We start from the raw sequence: 20,993 nt of genomic DNA on the forward strand, positions 1-20,993 counted from the left end.
CATCCGCGTCCCACGCAGAAGGAAGGCAGGGAGATGCTCCGGCCTTTCTCTCGTAGCTCGTCTCGAACGGGAGGCCCCGCGGAGGCGCCGCAGCAGGTCCCGCGGGCGGGGGGGCCCTGAGCCCTGCCCTGCTCGCCCGCCGCCCGCGGGGGTCAGGCGCAGGCAGGGGGCAGCTCCCTGGCTTTCTTCCCCTGTCCTACCCCTCCTCCTCCCATTGTAAGTAATGACCGCATCACTAACAACTGATGCGTTCACCTTTGCAAAACGTCTTCGTGGGTAGCAGCTTATGTGACTAAAAAGGCTGAGGGAGCCAAGGATAGGGCACAGACGCTGAACCTGTAACACGAAGCGTACATTCGTAATTACCGGCATTATGCTGTCCTACCTAAAACAAGCAGTTCTGCACGTCTTCTGTGATCTGTAGTAATTATCCCTCTGCGTTTTACAAGACTCTTGCGTCACTGAAGTGCCCCGAGGTGACTCCGTAGCACCCGCCGATGGCGGGGACGCTGCCTCGTTAGGTCTGATGGAAACGGATGGCAATGGCTGTGAGAAGGCGCACCCGCCGGGGAGAGGAGGGGGCTCGCTGCCGAGGGTGCCTGCGCGCCGCGCGGGACGGAGCGGGAGCGCTGTAGTTTTTAACGCTTCTAAGTAATGATCACGGGGCTAGTGTGACAGGTAAAGGAACTGGAAATCAGCTGGTATTAAGTGAGAAATCATTTATCAGTTTAAGGCTGGTTGTGTCTAGTTTTCTTAAGCTGATTGAAGAAAAAAGGAGAAGGGTTTGAGAAACCTGGAGCCTGTGTACTCATTTCTAAATTGCACTGGACTTCTAGTTACACATCGAAAATCCTTTACTAAAAATAACTGCTGTCCATCAAGTAATGTAAAAGACTCGCAGAGTGTTTCTTAGTGTGTTAGATCTCCATCGCCCAGTAGCATTTCATGCCTCCTCCCCCCGTTTAAAACCAATGGAGAAAGGTGGTGTTTGGATCTAGACTAGTTTTTCACCAGCGATAAAGGGGCTGTTTTCTGTAACAGCGTAGATTATTAGAAACTTGTAATTTGCAGTTCGCATTTGCCATCGAGATCACAGCGTGGGGCGGAAGGGACTAGATCCTATAGTAGCCTCAGTAATTCCCGTTCACGGGTTTGGTATGTCGATGGAAAAACCCAACGCTTTCAGAGAGAAGTTGCTTGAGTTTAATAAACAGTGACTTCAGGAATTGCAATAAAATCAATTAATGTTGCAAAAGCATTGGCCAAAAAGAAAGTGGCGAAAGGATTTATGGTAATGTAATGGATTTACAAGCATTTATCCTGCGACTTGATAAACAGCAATGGGAAGCCGAGATGGTGAAAATAATTAGTCCCGCAGCCTCAGTGAATATGGACAATTTATTATTATAATTTTATCTCTTTCAGTGGTTATTCAAATTTATTTTTTAATTTTGTGAGCTGAAGCGCAGGGGGATTAATCTAAAGTTTGGTTCTCCCTTCCTCGGGGGCTCGGTTTTTTCTCACATTTTCTCTCTTCACAAAGCAAAGCGTGATCTGTCATTTGCCAGGGCTTCTCCACACAGAGAGCTCGTTCTTAGGTTTTCTGCTTGTATTTTAAGGACTATTATCGTTGGCCTTAGTAAATAATGTTACCCAGCGGGGGAAGGATCAGCTGTTTGTCTCCCTATGCGCCAGGTTTTTCGGTCCCTTTTGATTTCCAGATGCGTTTTCACGCAAACTTTGAAAGAGCTGCAGTTGGGAAGAGGCTGCAGGAGCATGCCCTGGCTCTTGAGCAACGCTAGCACCTAAAACTTTTCTGCTTGCTCTCAAGAGTTTGTAGCCCTATTATTACAGTAGAAAAGAGACATCCAGCATAGAGATTACAATTTCCAGAAGTCAGAATTTATTACAGTTAAACTGTGATAAGATCCCATCTGTTATGAACACATGTAGCACCAATTGTTTTTCACACAACTGCAATTTATTTACCTTTCAGAGCGAATGAGATTACAAGCGTGATTTAAAAAAAAAAAAACCAAAACCCAAACCCAACCACCACTTTTTTTTTTTTTCTTTTTTTTTCTTTTTTTTTTTAGTCCGGCCTATCTGTTTTTATCGGAGCAAATCCATTTGTGCTGCCATGCTGCCCTCCGGGGCTGGGGGCGATTCCCAGCGGCCGAACCCGCCATGTCCGTCGGGTCCCTGCCGGGCCCGGCTCCGGGCGCTGCCCTCAGCTCCGCCGGGGCCCGCAGCGCCGCCTGGCGGCCGGGAGCGACACCGGCCCGCGGCCCGCGCAGACAAAGGGGAGCCGCTCCTCGCTCTTCCTCCCGGGAGCAGCTCCTCTTCCGCCGGGCAGCTGCGCGTAACGTGCCCGCCTGGGCCTCCGTGTAAAGCGTGCCCGCTCTGGCCTGCGCCTCAGGAGAGCAGTAACGTTTGTTATTAACTGGAACGTGAACCTGAAACGATGGAGGGGGAGGGGAGATATTTTTGTGCTTCCATTGGTCGTGGTAGTTTGGGAACGAGGAATGTGCCTGCTCGTCTTCTTGTCCCATCCCACAGAAGTGGTTTGGATCGAATAGCACGCACTTTACAAAATAAGGCAGGAAAGATGAACCATTTATACACACACACACGCAAAATCCCACATGTTCTTACCGCGATAGCCTAAGAGCGGTAATCTAATTTTGTTCTCTTTCAAACTGTTTCAAGGCATATATGTGTGTGTGTATATATGTGTATATATATCCTCCAGGTTTCAGTGGGCGTCCTTCTGCTGCTCTGTTATCATTATTTCTTGCCTTGATGTGACGTTGAAGACAGATGACAGCATTGTCAGGTTGTCTTTAATTCATCTGAAGATTAAAAAAAAAAATACACACACAAGGCTTCTTACAATATTCAAAGCCTGAACGGATTCACTTTTTTTTCACGTAGGGGATGGGGGGCTGGGAACAGGGGGGAGTAGTTGATGAATTTCAGACATGAAGAGAGAACAAAGTCTGTGCATCGCTGTGCGTGCACACACGCACAGAGCAAGCAGCCGGAGGTGGGATTTTTGCAACAGCAGCACCTGGTTGATGTTGATGGAGAAATACCCAGCATTAGGACAGTCTTTTCGCATTTGTGCACAAGCTCAAATGTATAATCTGCTCAAATTTCAACCACGTCTCTGCTGCCAAAGCATTCCACCTCCGAAGAGGTGAGAGCAGAGAGACTCAGGGTCCGTCTTTTTTCTTCTGACACCTCTGTGCTTCATTGCAACAAAATTTTACCTTAAAAAAGAAAAGGTAGTCTGCCCCGAATTTTCCAGGAGTGAGCTGAGAAAGAGATTTAGCAGGGATTAGACACCTCTGATCAGAACTGGTTGCTTGCCTACTTCAGGTCTGTTCATGAAGCAGTGCGGGCTGTGCTTCATGGTGCAGAAAGAATCAGGGGTGGCGGGGCATCTGAACATGGGGTTAGAAATGTCAGAAATTACACCCAAAAATATGTATAGAAAGGAGATTTGATGCTGGTGGCTCCAGCGATTTTCCACTTCAGATTTGTTCCTTAAAAAAAAACCAAACAAAAAACAAAACCAACCAATCAAAACCTGAAAAACAACAAAAGAAAATACACAAACAAAATTAGAAAAAAAAACCCCAACAACAACAACAAAGAAAACCCAAAACCAAAAAACAATGACCACAAAAAAACCCTAAAATGGGGTCTGTTGAAAGCCTGTCATGAGAGCCAACACTATTAAAGCAAGGCAGCAGTGCACTACGTCTTTTCTAAGTATGGAAGAATGAAGTTTGATCAATGTTTTTACAGAATAGGAATGCACATTTACTTTTGTTTCAGAAAGTTTGGGTCTTTCCCCAAAAGGCTTCCCTTTGCCTGGCTGATTTAGACTGTAGGTGTGGGTAGATCACTACAAACCTTGGATTAGAGAGAAGAGGGTCAGTCCCAGTCACAGCACTGCCTGTACCTTGCTGGCTGTTCTGAGGGTGGTTAAAAGGTGGTGAATGGGCAGTGGGTGACTTTCCGGTCTTAGAAAATGGAGTTTCTTATCACTGAGGGAAATCTTGCTGTAATAAAGGCATCCTTGTATTTTAGTTCTAGCACACATTTTGCATTCTAAAACCAGGCAAGCATATGTACGTGCACGTGTTTGGTGTGGGCTTGTGCACATAAGCCAGGACACATACGCCCGTCTAGGCTCAGATATATTACAGAGACTCCTTTGCTGTCTGTGGAGTCTGGTGTTTTATTGTTTCATAAAACTACCTTAATTACATTTCCCCATAGATAAGATAAACAGGACCCTTCTTTTCTAAGCGTTGCTTATCAGAAGTATTTTGTTGAAGTGGCATCCAGAGTAAGCTTTTGGGAGTGGATGGAAATGCATTAATTTTTATTTTGGTTCTTCAGTTGCATTTAGCATCTGACAAGAGTTGATTTAAATATTACATGAGTTTTTGTTTAATGTTCAAAAAAGATTTGTGAGAAAGACAAAACTGTTTAATTTAAACTAATGTATGCCTGACTCTGGTCAGATTGATCACAGTTTCGGGTTTTGATGGGTTTTGCCCTTCTGTTGCTTGTCCTCTCAAGCTGGTTTTTCACTGTGAAATTATTTTAGTTCGGTGGCATGGACCAGCGGCTGCTGTCAAATCCGCAACCCATCCAGTTAGTAAGAACGGGAGGGGGAGTGGTGAGGAATAACAAATGCAGTCCTTTTACCTAAAAACATTAATGTCCATAAGTCAATCTCTGTTAGAAAAAAAGGCGAATTTCATACATTAATATCAAAATCGTAGGTGGCACTTGCCAGGTCATATACTTAACAAGCCTGGAAGAGAGACCTACTTATCACCACTCTACATATAAAAGAAGGTGTTTTAATTTTTCTTTAATCCCGGGGACAGCATCTGAGCAAAACAGTAATAATAGCATTAAGTGTTCATTTCACCACTTGCATCAGCAATCTTTGTGTGTAACTTTTCAGAGCTGAAATCCTCAAAACTGCAGTTCGGGTTCCAGGACACAAATGCCTCCCTCGCTCTTTTTAAATCGCCCCTGAAACACCTGATGGGCGATGGGGCTTGGCTAGCACAGTCTGAGCTGCAGCTGTTGAAGAGCCATAATTGTAAAACACATGAGCAAGAGAGGAACGTGGCGATAGTGGTGTGTTTTAATCGCGGCAAAACTGTAATTGTTGCTTGCACACCCAGATGGAGCCTGAAATGTAATTTTCCTCAAATTAAGAGTAGTTAAAATAGCTAAGCGGGCAGGCAGTCTGGCCGGGCTGCAGGAGAGGGCGGGGGGCGTGCGGCGTAGAGAGAGGACTGCGAGCTTGTTCTGCCTTTCTCGGGCTCGCTGGATGAATCCTCCACCACCATCGCCCCCGACCCGAGAAGCCCTTCTTTCGATTACTTGCTGTGCTTGTATCCGCTTATTTTATTACCTAAGTTTACTTGGTGCAGTCAACAGCACTGCCCTCTCCTCCCTTTCTCTAACTCATCAGTTCATAACGAGAGCTCGTTTTGCATTCCCTAAAGCAGAGATACGCAGAGGTGCCTTTCCCATTTATGGCGGGTGGGGGGGGAGTACATTTGGTTAAAGCGCAAAGCATTTCCCGTGCCGCTTTTGGACAGAGTGCCAAAAGAGCCGCAGCGCGGCCCAGCACCGGCCTCCCCGTGTGTGTGTCCCGGCCCCGCCGCGGGTCCGGCCCGGCCCCAGCGAGCGAGCCGTGCGGGACGGCCGGGCGGCCGCTGGAGCTTCAGTAGCTTGCTGCTTTTCTCGCCTTTGCACATTAACGCTAACTTCCACTAATTATCTGGAGTAAATGTATTAGACTAATTAGCATCTGGGCACCACGGGAAACTCTGAACAGTAATTATATTGTGGAGGGCTCCAGAACGAGGGAGAAAACCGAGTGATTTGTCAAGCAAAGTCGCCGCTTGCAACTTTGCCCCCCGCCAGCGCATCGCGCTGGGGCCGAGGCGAGGGCGGCCGGGAGCGGGGGGAGCGGGGCCGAGCGAGGGGCAGCAGGTACTCGGCTCCGCCTGAGCCGCTGCCTGCAAGCGCCTGGCGGACCGCGGGGCAAAGCCCTTCGCTGGCATTGCTGTTACACGCTTGGGTATCGCTTTTCCCACTATCTCGGCGGCAACGAGAGTTTCCGCAGTTTCGGTAGCTGCTCCGGCTTTTCCGTCGCAGCTCCCGCTCCTACCTGAATGCAGGACGACGAGCCGGAGCTGGGCGGTGGCCCTTGGGCGCTAGGAAACCCGGGCTGGGGAGGCAGAGACGCGGCGCAGGCAGGGGCAGCCCCTCTCGGTATCACGTCGAGTTTGGCACTGCACTTCAGCAAAGAGCAAACTCAGCCCAAATAACGGATGGTTTTTTTTTTTTTTTTTTTTCCTCCGTCCCTTCGTTTTTAAAAGAAAATGAGTTTTCAGAGCTGTCCGGTTTTTGTTTTTTTTTTTAACGTGATGATCTTTTGTGCTGCGGTGCGAACTGAAGAAAGAAATTGAAAATAACTGGATGAGCTCAAACAGTGCTTCCCTAATTACTTCTGAACTTCTCATTTAGAAAGAGATGAATAGTAATACATTACATTGTAAAAAAAAAAAAGCTTTCGGACAATCATCTTACACTTTTACAAAACAGTCTTGCCTTCCCCATTTCTTTCTAAAGAAAGAAGTCTTCTATCTGAAAACTGGTTTTAAAACCAGGTATTTCACAGTAAAAACATTTTCTTAAAAAGTTTGACTTCTTTAAGAAAGGGAAAGAGATTTAAGTGACTCTCAGTTTTCCTATTTCGTGCCAACAAATTCTACTGAAAAGAAAAAAAACCCAACTCTGACTGATTATTTTTTAAGAGAGCCCTGGGTTACAATAAAAAAAAAACTTTGGGTTTTGGTTTTGGTTTTTTTGTGGTTTTTTTAATTTTTAATTAAAATTGAATAAACGCTTAAGGAGAAATTAGCAGTCACCTCCATCCAAGACCTACTCGGGTTTTATAACAGAATCAAAGCGTATTTAAAAAAAAAAGTAAAACCTTTTAATACATCAAATATACGGAATTTTAATCTTTAAAGCGATACATTGTCTATTTTAGTACATGACGTAAACCTTACTTAACCCTTTTTACAGGGTGGACTTAAAAATTAAAAATAGTTAAGTGTTCCTTTTAAAGAACAAAATAAGGCAAATGAGGTTTTTGGAATAGAATTGTTTTTGTTTTTCTTCCAGAATACATACAAAAAAATACCAATTCTCTTTCAAGGGTATACACCTTAAAAATAATTGCAATTTGAAATTATAACTGACAAATTGCGAGTTGTTTTTTAGTAACAAACATGCATGTAAATTTTTTTGTTTCAATGAGACATTAAATAAGAACGTACAATACAATCATAGCAATTTCAAAGTAACATTAAAGAGAAGACCTCTATCTTTTTATTTATATTCTACAATGGGTGTTCCACTTTTACCTATTGAGCTCAGTTTAGTAATGCACTTTATGATTCGTTGTCCCGCTTGAAGCTAACATAAATAAATACAGTGCTCATGGATCCAGTCCTCAAATGAACACTATTTTATAAAAAGTCAGATTTTTTTTCTTTCCAACTTTTATAAAGTTTTGCAGGGCTTCCTTCCCTTACCGCTAGACTTTGTGTTGTGTGTCAAAGCCCCGCTGCCTGCACTCACTGGTACCCCAGGGCCGAGGCTGTGGTGAGTCTCTGCCCATAGAGTGCGTAAGGGGAGTAGTAGGGTCCGGTGGCAGCGGGCACGGGCACGGGGGCCCCGGGGGTGGGCAGGGGGCTCTTGGAGTAGGGGTGGTAGCGGCTGCCGAGTCCCAGCGCGTGGTGCGGGCTGCGCAAGGCCAGCGTGCCCGGGCTGCCTGGGGCGCCCGTCGTGGGGATGTGCATGTGGCATGCCATGGCTGCAGCCGCTGCGCTGGCCAGCGAGGAGGAGCTGGGGTAGCTGGAGAGAAGTTTATCGGTGCCCGGGAAGGCAGTATGGGTCCGCAAATGGCTAAGCAGCTCCTCCGAGGTGGCAAAGCGCTTGTCGCAGGGTCCGTTGGCCGACACCCAGTTGCAGATGTGTGGCTGGGGGTCATTGGGGAGCATGAAGCCGTAGGGGTACAAAGGGTGGCCGGCTAGCGAGGGCGGCGTGGCCCCGGTCAGCGAGGAATGGACGCTGTGCAAAGGATGGGTGGGGTAGACGAGGGGGTATCCGGACTTGAGGGCTTGGTCGTGGGCGCAGGAGGCTCCGGCGGCGCCTGCCAGGTGGCTAGCGCAGTGGTAGCTCAGGCAGTAGGGGTCTCGGCACAGGCTCGCCGTCATCACCGACGGCGGCGACGCGCCCGCCAGCGGGCTCGATCCCGCCGGCTTGCTGCAGCCCAGGCTGCTGGCGGCGGCCAGCTGGGCCCCCACCAGGCTCGAGGATTTGGTGGGGTCCAGAGCCACTCCGTGCGGCAGGAACTGTGGCGGGTAGCCGGCGTAGGCTCCAGCCAGCGTCCCCGGGTAGCTCATGCCCGCCGGGGGCAGGGGGAAAACGGTCTGGCCCGGCTTGTAGGGGGAGACGGGGGCCACGAGGCCGGAGCCCAGAACGGAGGTGGAGGAGGTGGCGGTGGTACTGCTGCAGGAGGAGGCGGAGTCCGATGCGATGGGCTTGGAGCCCGGCGTGCTCTCCTGGTGCTGGTTGACCTCCACGTTAATCCCGGCACAGCTCACGCTAATCCGGCTGTGGCTGATGCTGGTGGTGCCCGGGCCTCCCTCCGAGCCGGCGCTGCCGCTCTTCCCGCAGCCCTCCGAGTCCTTCTTGTCCTCCCCGCCTTTTCCCTCGGCCGGCAGCAGCCCGGGCGAGCAGGCGGAGGCGCTGGAGTTGGGGCTGCCTGTCCTTGGGGTGAACGGCTGGCAGGTGGCGCTCGGCACCCGGAATCCCGACTTCTCCCCGGCCGCGACCCCCGCGGCGGGGGCGCCCGCGCAGCCCGCCGCCCCCGGCTCCTTCTTCTCGGCGCCCGGCTTGGAGTACGGCTTGAAGCTCGACTTGTCCTCCACGCCGATGTCGCTGAGCTTCAAGGGGCCCGACTTGGAGTCCTTGTCGCCTCCGGAGCCATTGGAGGTGACCGAGGAGAGTTTGGAGGAAGGGGACGGGTCCGGCTTCCCTATCTGCGAGCAAGTTTGTGCCAAAAGGGCCAAGGGGCTCTTCTTTGCATCCAGCTGCGGAAATCAGAAGGACACACAAAGAGATTTAATCGGGGTCTGAGAAAACCCTCGGCGCATACATAGGACTCTTGTCCCGTAGGTTTTTGCAGAGTACAGCCTGGAAGTAACGAACAGTTTGTGCGCATTCATCAACTTGACAGCCCCCTCCCCTGAATGCACCATTTTCCATAAAGCCTTTAAAAAGGGCTGGGGATTTTCGTATCCCTGCGAGCCCGCCGCGGCCGCCTTCAACGCCCCCAGCCTCCCCGGCAGCGGCCCGGGCAGCGCGGAGCTCGGCGTCTCGGCGTCGCTCGGGCCGTGCTGGCGCGCAAACCCGCCCGTGAACTATAGCGACTGCAGCATTTCTGCATCCTGACTGGTGGCACTATTTATAAACAGAGCCCGAGTTAGCCGGCGAGCAGGGTTCCCCGGGAGAAGGGTGTCCTCGCTCCACGGAGACCTTAATGAAATCATTCATTCCCACGGACACACCCTTCCCACCACCCGCTCCGTTTCGAGTTTCGGTCCCGCAAACAGCGAGCTATGCCGAGAGGGACCGGCAACCTCGACAGAGCAGAAAGGGGATTAATAGGCCCCCCCGAAGTACAGATCCGTGTCGGTACTTGAAAGGAATCGGTCGGGGAGCCGAAATAGTTATCCTGCCGCACCCACATTTGAGCTTGTCGCTTTCCGCGTTGTGCCGTCCCGTCCCGTGTCTGTACCCCCCCACACCCCAAAACGCTCCCTGCAAAAGCAAGGTTGTTTGGCACTCGGAGCGCTGCTTATTTGCGTGGCCGGATCGTGACCGCAGCATGGATCGGTTCCTTCCACTCAACCCTCCTCTCAAAAAAAAAAAAAAAAAAAAAAAAAAAAAAAAAAAAAAGCGCTCAAAATAGCAAAAAGACAGTATTAATTTACACAGGAACTAGAAATTATCCCAGTAAACACGGAAACAATACCCAGGAGCGGTTCCTCGCACTAACTCGAGATCAAAAGAAACCCCTGTCCCGGTATAAATGCATTTCAAAGCGCAGGAAAGTGCCGAAGGCGGCTGGCGGAGCCGCCATGCACAGCCAGCGCCCGGGCAGGGACGGGAGAAAGCGACGGGGGCCGGGTCCTTACCTCAATGGGGCTGACGGGCGTGGAGGGTAAAGGCTGCAGGTATTCAGGGTGTAAAATGTGTCCAGTCCGCGCCGTGAGCATTTTCAAGACTTTGATGGGAAGGCGGTTGGCTTGGCGTAGCGGGTCCGAGGGGGGGACGGCGTGGAAGCAGGGCTTGGCGGCGGCGCTGCTGCCGTTATTCCCAGCGTGCCCGTTCGGCCCGGCGAGGTCGGCGGCGCTGCGGCTGCGGCGGGGGCTGCCTCCGGGCTCGCTGAGGCTGCTGCTGCGCTTACTACTTCTTATAGCAGAAAGCGAGGGCGATGTGATCATGACCCAAAACCTCGCATGAAAACTGGGGCAAGTGGCGCCGCTCGCACTCGGAAACGCTCGCTCGCTTTCTGCGGGCGAGAAAGGAAAAAAGCCACACGCCCCCCGAGCAGAAAAACAAACATACAATGTCCCGTGGCTCTCTCTGGCGGGGAGGGCGTGGGTGGAGAGGGGGAGGGAAAGGGGGAGCCGGCCGGAGAGAAAGAGGAGGAAAAAAAGCCGAGTAATCCTTGGGCTGTGCTGGGGGCGGGGGTGGGGGCTGCGAGCGTGTGCCGCGATCCCCCTCGGCCGCTCTCAGCTCCCCCGGCTGGCGCGGCGCGGAGCGCTCGCCTCCGCCGCTCAGCTGTGATGCGAGCCGCTGCCCATCCAGTCCGGGATCTGGCAAAGAAACTCACTTCAAAAGCAGCTGAATTAGTCTGAGATTAAAGCCTTTGCCGCCTTCCAATCAAATGGGACCCCGAGGTGATTGGAGGGTCAAGGGGATGTGACGTTCCCTTTTCTGGGGCTTTTTTTTCTCCGTTTTTAATGGTCTCTCGCTCTTTTTTTTTTTTTTTTCCCCCCCTTCCCTTTCTCGTCCGCCTTCCCTCTCCCCTCCCCTCCTTCCTTGTTTTCGCTGCTAGGATGGGATGGGCGTTAATTCTGTGTTTCACATCACGCGCTGCGAACGTTTTTCTTCCTCCGCAGCCAGCGCGGCTCGCACGGCAGCGGCGGAGCGGCCGCGGGGCTGGGGGCGCCGCGCCTGCCGGGGGGCGGCCGCGGCCTCCGCCGCCCTCCCCCCGCCCGGCCCCGCCGCTCGCACACCGCCCCGAGCACGACCTGCCGCCCGCCACGCACGGCGCTCACGGGCCCGGCCCGCGCTCCCCCTGCCCGGGGTCGGCCCGCCGGGACCGCTCCGGAGCCGCCGCTGCGCCGCGTCCCCTCTGAGATCCGCGGAAGGGCGCGGGGAGCTTTTCCCGCCCCTCCCGCCTCACAGCGCGGGGGAGGCTCGGACGAGAACCTGCAGAGCGCCGGCCTGCACGTCGCCGGCGGCAGCGGGCGGGAGCCGGGGCGCTGCAGCGCGGCTTGCGGCGGCGCGGGGAGCGCGGCGGGATTGGGGGAGGTCGTCACACGCGGGGCTGTCACGCACAGCCCGCCGCCGCCTTTCGGGACTCTCCGCCCCGCCGTCAATTGTCAGTGCTCCCCAACCGCAATCAATCAGTTATTTGTCAGCCCCTGTCAATCCGCCCTTGATTTATGTCAGCTTTTGTTGCTGATTACAAGCCTGGTGTGACTTGAAGGGGGAAGGAGAGAGAGAGAGGGAGGAAGGAAAACAGAGGGAGAGACGGGCTCCTCGGGAGAAAAAGCCTTTTAATTTTCGGAATAAATCCTTGGAGTAAACTGGATTTGTTTGCCAGGACCCGGTAGCCCTCCCCAGCCCCTCATCGCCCTGTCGGGGAGGGCTGATGGGCTCCTCTTCCCCTTACCTCTTGGTCCTCTTCGAAAGTGTCCTTCGTCCCTGCACCCGCCGGGCTGAACCGGTCGCCGGCAGCGGGGGCCTGGGGAGGCGGCCCCTCGCCCTAACGAGAGTACTGGTTCGCCATTTATGTGTTTGATTTTCAGCTAGGCTGTGTTGGGAGCCTTGTGGGTATGCACACGGTATCCACCCGGGCGTTACATACGTCCTGCTTTGTGTCTGTGCGCTCCCGAAGGATACAGAGTCCTCTGTCCTCAACCCCATTTTTACCGGTGCCGGCGGATGCCCCGAGAGGAATCCGCAGCCCTTCAAGGCGCTGGATTGCCTTTTTCCTTTCTCTTTGTACTTTGCTTCCCACTATCCCCCCCACCTCCTCATCCCATAACATTTTTTCACAGGCAAAATGTGTTAATCAATCTTTTACTTTTGTTTCCGGATCTGACATGGTGGCCCACACAATCTACAACATTAACAAAAAGGTCACTTAGAGATAAAACACGTTTGACAAGTGAAGAACAAGGCAAGTGCTTTAGGGGTCGCGTCCAATTCCTGACCTGGACTCCAACCAGAACAGGCGCTGATCCTGGAAGGGTTGGACGAGAGGAAGGACTTTCACTTTCTCACGTTTAGATCTGCTGAACCAAGTCCTTTTTCTTCCCTTGAAACACCGATCTGCCCCAGTCCCTAAACAGATGTGTCAGATAGTCTTTAACGACCTGCTCTTCTTACGAGGTATATGTAAGGCAGGTTTTCCTCGCTATCCCCCCCCCCCCTTCCCCCGCCCCCGCCAAGCGGTACCCTTTAAATCTTGCAGCGCAGTAAGTATATCTGCTGTATTTTATTTAAACCACTTTACTCTTTTGCTATAGTGCATAGAGTAGGCTAAATATGCGGGGCTCCTCTAGTTTCAATAAAGATGCGATTAATTTTAACAAACCTCCTAATTTCTATATTTTCTCTGAAAGATAAGGTTTATTGGCATAACTTCTCAGTGGAGAGTCATAAACGTACTTTCATTTTGCAATCACCGCGGTATCTTGCAAGACAGACAAAATTAAAAGACGGGGGGAGGAGGTAGAGACAGAATCTTGCATAAACCCCACGATATTGCAGTAGGACTGACAAGACCCACAACTTGCCCTCAAGGAACTCCCCCCCCTTCCTTTATCTAGAGTGGAAGTGACTTGAATCTGCCCCAGGTTTTCCCCCAGTTCTTTCTTTTGTTGTCAAGTCCAATTGATAAATGGAGTGCAGTAAAACTCTGGAAGAAAAAAAAAAAAAAAAGCTGAAACCTTCATTTGTGTTCATTTGCATTAAAGTGCTTGGAACAGCTGTTTTCCTTACAGGACCGGGGAGACTCCTATCTGTTTTCTCGTTGTATTTATCCTGCCTCCCAGGGTGAAAGACTAAAGATTAATTGTCTTAAGGTAGAGTCAGCTGTGGGAAGGTTCTCCCTCCCCATTTTTCCTCCCCTCTCTCTTTTCTTGTGGAGGTGAGGGTGATTTCGGGAAAGGGTTGTTTTACTTGTAAGCCAGGGAAGCAAAAGGCGATAGCCGGTACGTGTATAAAACAGGCAGCGCACCGACGGGAAAAGCGGGGGACGGAGCGGGGGGAACAGCACGAACCCCGATCTTTCTGGCTGAAGTAGAAGCATCAGAGGGTAATTTAATTAGCAACTTCAGAGGACTGCTTTTTCATTCGCTTTTTTTTTTTTCCACTCAGCCTTTGAAATGAGATTTAAATCGCACTCAGTACTGTAAACTTTTTTATGTAGAACCTTGTAAAAAAATCAGCCCCAAGACATCTCCTCCCCTTTGCGCCCTCCAAAGCATTTTTGAGCTATGAGAGCTTATTCACTGCGCTTAACACACGCGGAAAACGATTCCCAATGAGGGGCTCGGAGTTAGGATGCACACGCGTAGGATCGGGCGGGCGGCGGGGCTGCAGCTTGAAAGCGGTGCGGAGTTTGTGATTTGCCTGGTGCGGGCTCCTTTCCTCTCTTGAGCCGAAGAAGAGGGATTCTGTCCTGCTCGTTACCTTCGCGAGGGATTCTTATTTAATGAGTCCGTGCAGACGGTTTGCTGTTTGGCATTTACTTGTGTAGTCTTGTTGAAGTTTTGGTGGCTGTTGCTTTCATTCCTTTGAAAAAAAAATTCCAAGGGTTGGAACCCGTCTTCCTCCTCTTACAAAGGAAAACTGTAACTTAAAAAAAAAAGGAGAGCAAAGGAGGAATTAATTAACAAGTGCCAGTCCACACTTTCCTTTACCTACCAGCTATTGGCAAGCATGTCAAGTCGATTTTATTTGCACACAATGGAAATGATTTATTTTCTCTTAAAAAGGAGTGGGCTGGCAGATATTTGAGGAGTAGAGGAGAACGAGAGCGAGAGAGGAAAAAAAGTTTGAAAATGCCTTGAACTATTCACTGTCGAGATGGCTAATCAGTATTGAGGCTCGAGGGCACTCGGGCAGCTTTTCAATGCGGTTTTCCTTTCATCTCAAGCTGGATGGAGGCGCTCAATTAAAAGCCTATCAGTTTGTAAGTAAATCAACGCCTATCAAAGTTGTCACATCAAACAAAACGATTATTATTGCAGCCCGCCTCCCCTATTAATCTCCCTCTAAAATAATCCGCTTGACAGGTCAGGCTGGCGAGCTGCAAACCCTGGTCAGGATCACCCAAAAAACCCGGACTGACTATTTTTCCCCCGGGAGAGGGAACTGCAGAAACCTCGACACCAGTGTGCCTACTCTGCGAGCTTGCTCTCTTGCCATTTAAGTGTCAGCTTCTGTAGATCATGTTGGAAAAGGGCATTTAGTCTTTTAAACGGAACAGCAACAACCCTACAGGCCCTTTAGTTTAGCATGTTTGTTTTTTTCTTTCTCCCTCCTTTCTTTTCTATCGTTTCGAACACGATTAAGATTTTAATTAGCAGACGCATAGTTGCTGAGTTGTGTCTGGGTTGTGTTTCTATGCGTAACACAATTCAGTTACCTGTCTGTCCATCCGGTGCATCAAGTTTATTTCCTTTGATAGTACTTGCATTTCACTATCTACCCCAATGTTTTTATTAAGATATACATTGCAATGCATTTTTGTAGATGGTGCATCTTCTTCCCCCCCCCCTTTTTTTTTCCTCACAAGAATGATAGTACTTTGTATAAGAAGATAAGAAATGTGATGGGTTATCAGAAATACACCACCACGAACTCGTACGTTTGGAGAGAGGCTCTTTTCCCCCCCTTTTTTTTTTTTTTTTTTTTAAATGCGAGACTGCATGTGCTCAGCTAATAACTGATGCATCTGCCCAGGTATCCAGCAGAGGTGTGGGGTATTTATTCCAGAATGTTATTAAAGCAAATAGTTTGAAAGCTTGCCAACATAAAGTAAGATTTCCAAACCTCTCCCCTGTTCATATAGTACCTGAAAATATTTACCCTTATGATTGTAATTACTTTCCTAACACATAGAAGCAATATATATTTTACTCTGCATGAGATGCAGGTAATCGTTTTATAAGCGGTGATAATTTCAGAGCCATCTTCAAAATAATAGTCACGTTTAAGCGAACGTGAATTTTAGTAGTCAGTGGTATTTTTACTAAACGAGTAGAAAATCACTTTTGTTTGCTTGTTTGGCTGGTTGCTTACTGCTTTCGGAAAGACACCTTCACCTAGAATGTTTTCAAATGCGTTTGTCTAATTTTGTTCCTTTTGTTACACCGAGATAAGGAAGAGATTAATGCACCTAATAATAAAAAAAAAAAAAACGACCCCAACCTTTCTCTTTTTAGCCCTTTGACAGATTTCCCTCTTGACATTGTTTCATGTGTGAGTGTGAAAATTTTTACTCCCTTGTCGAAACCCGTTTGCCAACAGCTATTTTCCAAATCTACCCTCTTTTATGTTTAAGGTGTTTCTTATGCAAACAGCTGTTATTTAAAATACGCCTTAAGGTAACTTTCTAGAGGGAGAGGGAGAGAGCAAGTCAAATGATTGCAATGACACGAGCAAGACTGGGTATGTTTCCTGTTAAGTGCATGGAGATTTTTAGTGTCATTTCACGTTCTTAAATGTACTACGACTAAAATGATCGAGCCCAAAGCGAGTGAACACGTTTCCTAATTTGTACATAAGTAACTTGAATTGGTATTTGGTGTCTAGATTCTAAGAATGAAAAAAAAAAACCCAAAACTTGTAGCTTTTTTAACACCTTGGTCTGATCATTCCATCTCAGCAATCATAAAGGCATCTTTGTGTTTATCTTCTGCGAAAGCCTGGAGGCTACGGGAGAGAATTGTACCAACTAAGCACATATTTGGTTACAGTAATCCCTCAGAAATTAACCATGGCACACAATGGAGGCGATCTCCAGCTTCCTCACTCAGATTCCAAATGTAGAGAGTGTTTATTGACAACTTTGTTATGGAAACTGTGCAGATCAACCAGATGCGTCTTCAGCAGGGAGGTACAATGTAGGAACAGCATCCTTTGAGATATGAGGAAGAGTTTTAAGGATATGGCTGGAAAAGGCATTGGAACCCCAATAATTAACCTTGTCTAAACACCCAAATGACAAATGAACAATGATCCTGAACTCAGTTACACGACAGCTATGTTTGGCAGGGGCAGGAAGAAGCATGCAATATATCTTAGCTATTTTCTTGAAATAGTCTAGGTCCACGATCCCAAAAGGTTAAAATAATCTTAATTTTTAATAACTATTAGCTTGTTTTCAGTTATCCCTAATGATGCATTTAGATCTCCTCTAATCCCCACTGCTTCCATTTTTAGCTTTTTACACTCTAAAATTAATTCCACCTAAAGTACATTTTTCATTTTGTACTGTACTAGCGACGTGCAAATAATTTACATCAGCGTTCATCAGGACGGTCCTGAAATGATGGATCATTTTGTTGAGTTGCAGTAAAAGTGCAGAATGATCTATAATGATGTAATATATACATTAAAAGGGTGTCTGGATGATCAGAGTTTTGCTAAAAATGTAAAAGGGCTTTTTGATTGATAACAGGGTTGCTGTTTTTCTGCAAAGGCTGTCACAGGCTGACACAATGCTTGAGTTATTAGGGCAGAGAAGGGCAACCATAAATTTCCAACGTCAGGCAAAAACTCTCTTTATTGTCTATATGATGGATGGGCCTCCGTACTAGACACCAAATACTTCGTATCACCCTTAAATGGGAACACATTTTTCGTGGCCATAATTCACGTTTTTTAAATAGAAAGTTTGAAATGCCTGCCTATATTTCACAATCCTGACATATTTATGAATCACTCCCTGCATGCAAATATAATTATTTAAAGCACTGAGGTGACATATGGGTTAGAAATGTACCAAATGCTGTTAGCGGAGTGATTTTTTTTAATTCCCTAAATTGAACACCATAGAAAACTCTGCCTGTCTGTTCAGATCAATAAAGTCGAAGGTGAAGTTTTACTGATTTTGTCAGTGCCACATACAGATATTCGGTTTTGATTAGGTGAAGCTGACAAAAAGGGAGTCTTTTTGCAATTACCATTAGGTTAATGAAAGTAACACTCATCTTTCTCCTGGCACCCCACGCAGACATACGCGTTTTCCCCCTTTTCTTTTCGGGCGATGAACTAGCCGGAGGTAGATTTGACAGCCTTTTTTGTTTTTTTTTCTTCCGTATTTATTTTCCGTCCAGCTGCGCTCGTCTCGGAGGGAGTGCCGGTGTGCCGGCGGGAGAGGGGGCTGATGAGAGCGGGCTCGGCCGCCCGGCGGTCGGGCAGGGCGGCCAGGGCTCTCCCGGCCCTTCTCGCCCCCGCCCCGTCGGCCGCGGACCCGCCCGTCTCTCGCCGCTCCCCCGGCTCTCCGCGGCAGCGCGGGGCAGGCGGCGGGGCTGCCCCTGCCCGGCACGGCGGTACCTGCCCGCTCAGGTGGCGGGCTCGGGGCTAGCACACCAGCAGCGCAGGGCGGGCGGCTGCTCCGCTGCTGGTTTGCTTTAGCTGATTACGGGGAAAGTCATTCCACCCTCTCGGCGGGGAGACCCGAGCAGCAACGCCCACGGCACGCCGGGGCCGGGGCCGCCGCCCAAAGCCGCGGAGCACCCCCGCGGCCACCGACACTTCCGCCGGGGCGGGCGGAGCCGCCCGTGTCCGCTCCTCCCGCCCGCCGGCTGCGCCCGCCCCCCGCCGCGGGCAGAGCGGGGCCGGCGGGACGTGCCCGGCCCTGGGCAGGGGCTGCGGGAGGGAGCCGGCGCGGGGCCGGCGCTGCGGGGGCACTCGCCGCTGCTCCCGCGGGTGCTCCCGCGTCTCTTCGCGGCGCCCCACCGCAGCCTTTGGTCGAGCTCCTCCTGCCTCGGGCGGCTGTGCCCGCAGACCGGGAGCTGCTTACTCAGCCTCAAGGTCTGACCCGTAACGTACACCTTTGTATTTAATTAGTTGAAACTCATTTTCAGTAGAGCTCGAGGGATGTGAGCATCAAAACCACAGAGTATATTGAATATTTTTTCCCGTGGACTTGTGTGTGAATGTGTAAAATACTTGCACTAGTCCAAACTTTCTATAGCAGGCTGACTCTTTGCCCATAAAATGTTAAATCAACCATGACCAGACTCATTTTCCCATGTCAGCCAAGAGGACTCTGTAAATCAACACATTAGGGCTTCACTGGGTAGGAGCTGCGTGTGCTTCATGCAAAATGGCCCTGACAGTCGCTCTCTTGGTGCTGTGGTTGTCAGCCTGTGGCTGACTGCAGAATTGTCAGGTGGCAGCAGGAAACCTTGCAGGTAGAGTGCAAAATCATTGGCGACGCAACATGCAAGAGTCTGACAACTGGCGCAACAGAAGGAAATCATATGGGTTGCTTTACCTTTTGATGAGATTGTGTTTTTAAGACTCATAGATGCTTTGCAAAGGCTGTTGCACCAGCCTGAAGTGCTTGGAAGAGCCTGTGAGTCTCCTCTGAAGGCCTGCTTAGTTGTATGTGAGCAGAGATGTTCTGCAGGCACTTCTTACCATCCCAAGATGGAACCCACTTAGAAGCTATTACAGAAAAGCTCATCTCAGGGTTATGACGGGGTGTGTGATAGCTCTACCTGGAAGGAAATGAACACATTAGATAAATACAGCTAAGAAAAAATAGCACTGGCCATGTGTAGTGGTGCCAAAACAACCAAGACAAACTCCATTCTTTGTTCAAGAAAAATAATTAATCCCCCCAACTCTAAACAGTATGTGTTTTGTAAAAAGCCTCAGCCAGCTAGTCCTTATCTAAACCACTATCTCTGGGTAAGGGTTCAGATACTGGAAAGCTTATTTCTGGGTGCTAGTAGGTTGAAAGGAACAGGAGACATAATACAGCATATAACAAAATAATATCACTCCTTACTACCACACAACAAATACCAGTAATTACACACATTGAATCAGATTAGATTCAGATATCAAGGTAAAGCTTTGTGCTATATTTCTTGAAAGGGGCCTCAGCCTAGAGAAATCATTATCCAGTGCTCCTTGCTGGATTGCCTCCCACTCAGAGGAGTGACCCAGCTATGACCCAGACTCGGAACACTTGTGTGTAAATTTAATTTTCAGCATTACATCATTTCAACTGGAGTCTTACCTCTTTGCTCATTGTTGTGCTATGTGGCTTACCTGGAGGTAAAGAAAGAAAAGATAGTAAGAAAATGTGCCAAATATTAGAAAATATAAGTTCAGCTTTAAAGTGTGCACACAGCCACTCCTATCCCGGGGTCAAGTGAGACAAAATGGCTGAGCCACCAGTAAGGTGGGAAGAAAAACACTTACATGATTAGTTTAAAATCTTACAAGATGTCAAAAGGAACTTTTGAGGGTTACTTAGGAAGGGATAACACAAACTCTGCTTGCAAAATTCCCCATGTTTAAAAGAAAAGGCATTAGCCAAACAAGTGCCTGTAGCAGCATCTCTTCTTCATCAGTACTCTCACCACTTGAACAATGAAAATTTGTTCTTCTAAATTCAATGTACTTTCTACGGAGGGTTTTGCATGTTTGCTGAGAATGATTAAGCACACGTTATTTCATCTAATTGTAATTTTTATTTTTCATTAACCGAGCAGAGTGTTCTACTTTATGTAATTTCTTTCCCATAAGTAAACCCACCCCAAACAGATTTCTTTCTTCTTTGTCTACATCATTCACAGAAAGTTCATATCCTTAATGGATGACAAAGTAGGCAGTAGCATAGGAGTGTGAAGAGGCTTTTTCCCTGACCAGTTTCATTCAGGTATTCCCAGCTCTGATAAATGTACTACATTTAGTGTCATGGGTAGCGATTAAAGACACAAGTCCTTACAGTAAGTAAGTCTGTTCAAGTAAACTTCTTAAACTGTGGCCATAGAAGAACAGAGACTGGACAGAGTTAGCGACACTTTAAGTTTCATTTCCAGGTTTACCATTAACAGTGTTCAACTATATTTTGCAGCTCTGTATCTGTAGAACAGAGTCCTGGTATTTAGTTTTCAATTACAAAGAGTTGTAATCAGGATAAGACAGTAAATGCTTTAGTGCATTACCATGGCATAAAAATACAAGAACATAATCTCACCCTGCCTGTAGAAAAGCTCTGACATTATGCAGTGTGGCTGGCTGTATAATAGCATAGTCAAATCAAGAGGATCATCTCATTCCTGTTTGAATGCCATGATTTCTTGTCAGAATTAAATATGCTGGTGCTGCTGCAAGTTCTGTTTTGCATTACTCAGTCACCAGAAACAAACATGCATCATCAAGGTTTCCTATTCCTCCTCTGATTTTCAAATTCATGAAACGGTGTAATACAACTTATGCATGTAATGAGGACATATGTTTGGTTCTTTGAATTAGTAGTTGCCACATATTTCTATAATATTTGGAGTTAATGTTCTTATTGTTTGATTTATATTTTT

At 48.6% G+C, this 20,993-nt stretch overlaps 2 protein-coding genes across 4 annotated transcripts in view; one reads left to right on the plus strand and one right to left on the minus strand.

The window, feature by feature from the left end:
- Positions 1–1,874: 1,874 nt before the first annotated feature.
- Positions 1,875–11,165, minus strand: ZNF503 (zinc finger protein 503). 3 transcript variants are annotated; one of them, XM_048311842.1, is made up of 3 exons: positions 10,320–11,165; positions 6,215–9,212; positions 1,875–2,852 (listed from the first exon to the last, which is right to left on the minus strand). In XM_048311842.1, exons 1-2 carry the CDS (start codon positions 10,626–10,628, stop codon positions 7,692–7,694), a joined length of 1,830 nt encoding a protein of 609 aa, XP_048167799.1. In that variant the 5' UTR covers positions 10,629–11,165; the 3' UTR covers positions 1,875–2,852; positions 6,215–7,691. The 3 variants fall into 3 exon arrangements, with proteins under 3 accessions (XP_048167799.1, XP_048167796.1, XP_048167797.1); XM_048311839.1 differs by having other exon boundaries at positions 1,875–3,548; XM_048311840.1 differs by having other exon boundaries at positions 1,875–3,592.
- Positions 11,166–11,753: 588 nt separating this feature from the next.
- Positions 11,754–20,993, plus strand: part of LRMDA (leucine rich melanocyte differentiation associated) — a 641,405-nt gene continuing 632,165 nt past the window's right edge. Inside the window, exon 1 of the mRNA XM_048310523.1 lies at positions 11,754–12,896. Coding sequence (XP_048166480.1) covers positions 12,771–12,896 — 126 coding nt within the window. The 5' untranslated portion in view covers positions 11,754–12,770. The remainder of the gene's footprint in view (positions 12,897–20,993) is intronic.

Source organism: Corvus hawaiiensis, chromosome 8 (assembly GCF_020740725.1).
Source record: "Corvus hawaiiensis isolate bCorHaw1 chromosome 8, bCorHaw1.pri.cur, whole genome shotgun sequence".
In the NCBI taxonomy this organism is placed as follows: Eukaryota; Metazoa; Chordata; class Aves; order Passeriformes; family Corvidae; genus Corvus; species Corvus hawaiiensis.

Coding starts and splice junctions, on each gene's coding strand:
- ZNF503 (XM_048311842.1), bottom strand. CDS start 10,628: ATGATCACATCGCCCTCGCTTTCTGCTATAAGAAGTAGTAAGCGCAGC. Junction 9,213..10,319: donor CGCCCGTCAGCCCCATTGAG/GTAAGGACCCGG, acceptor TGATTTCCGCAG/CTGGATGCAAAGAAGAGCCC.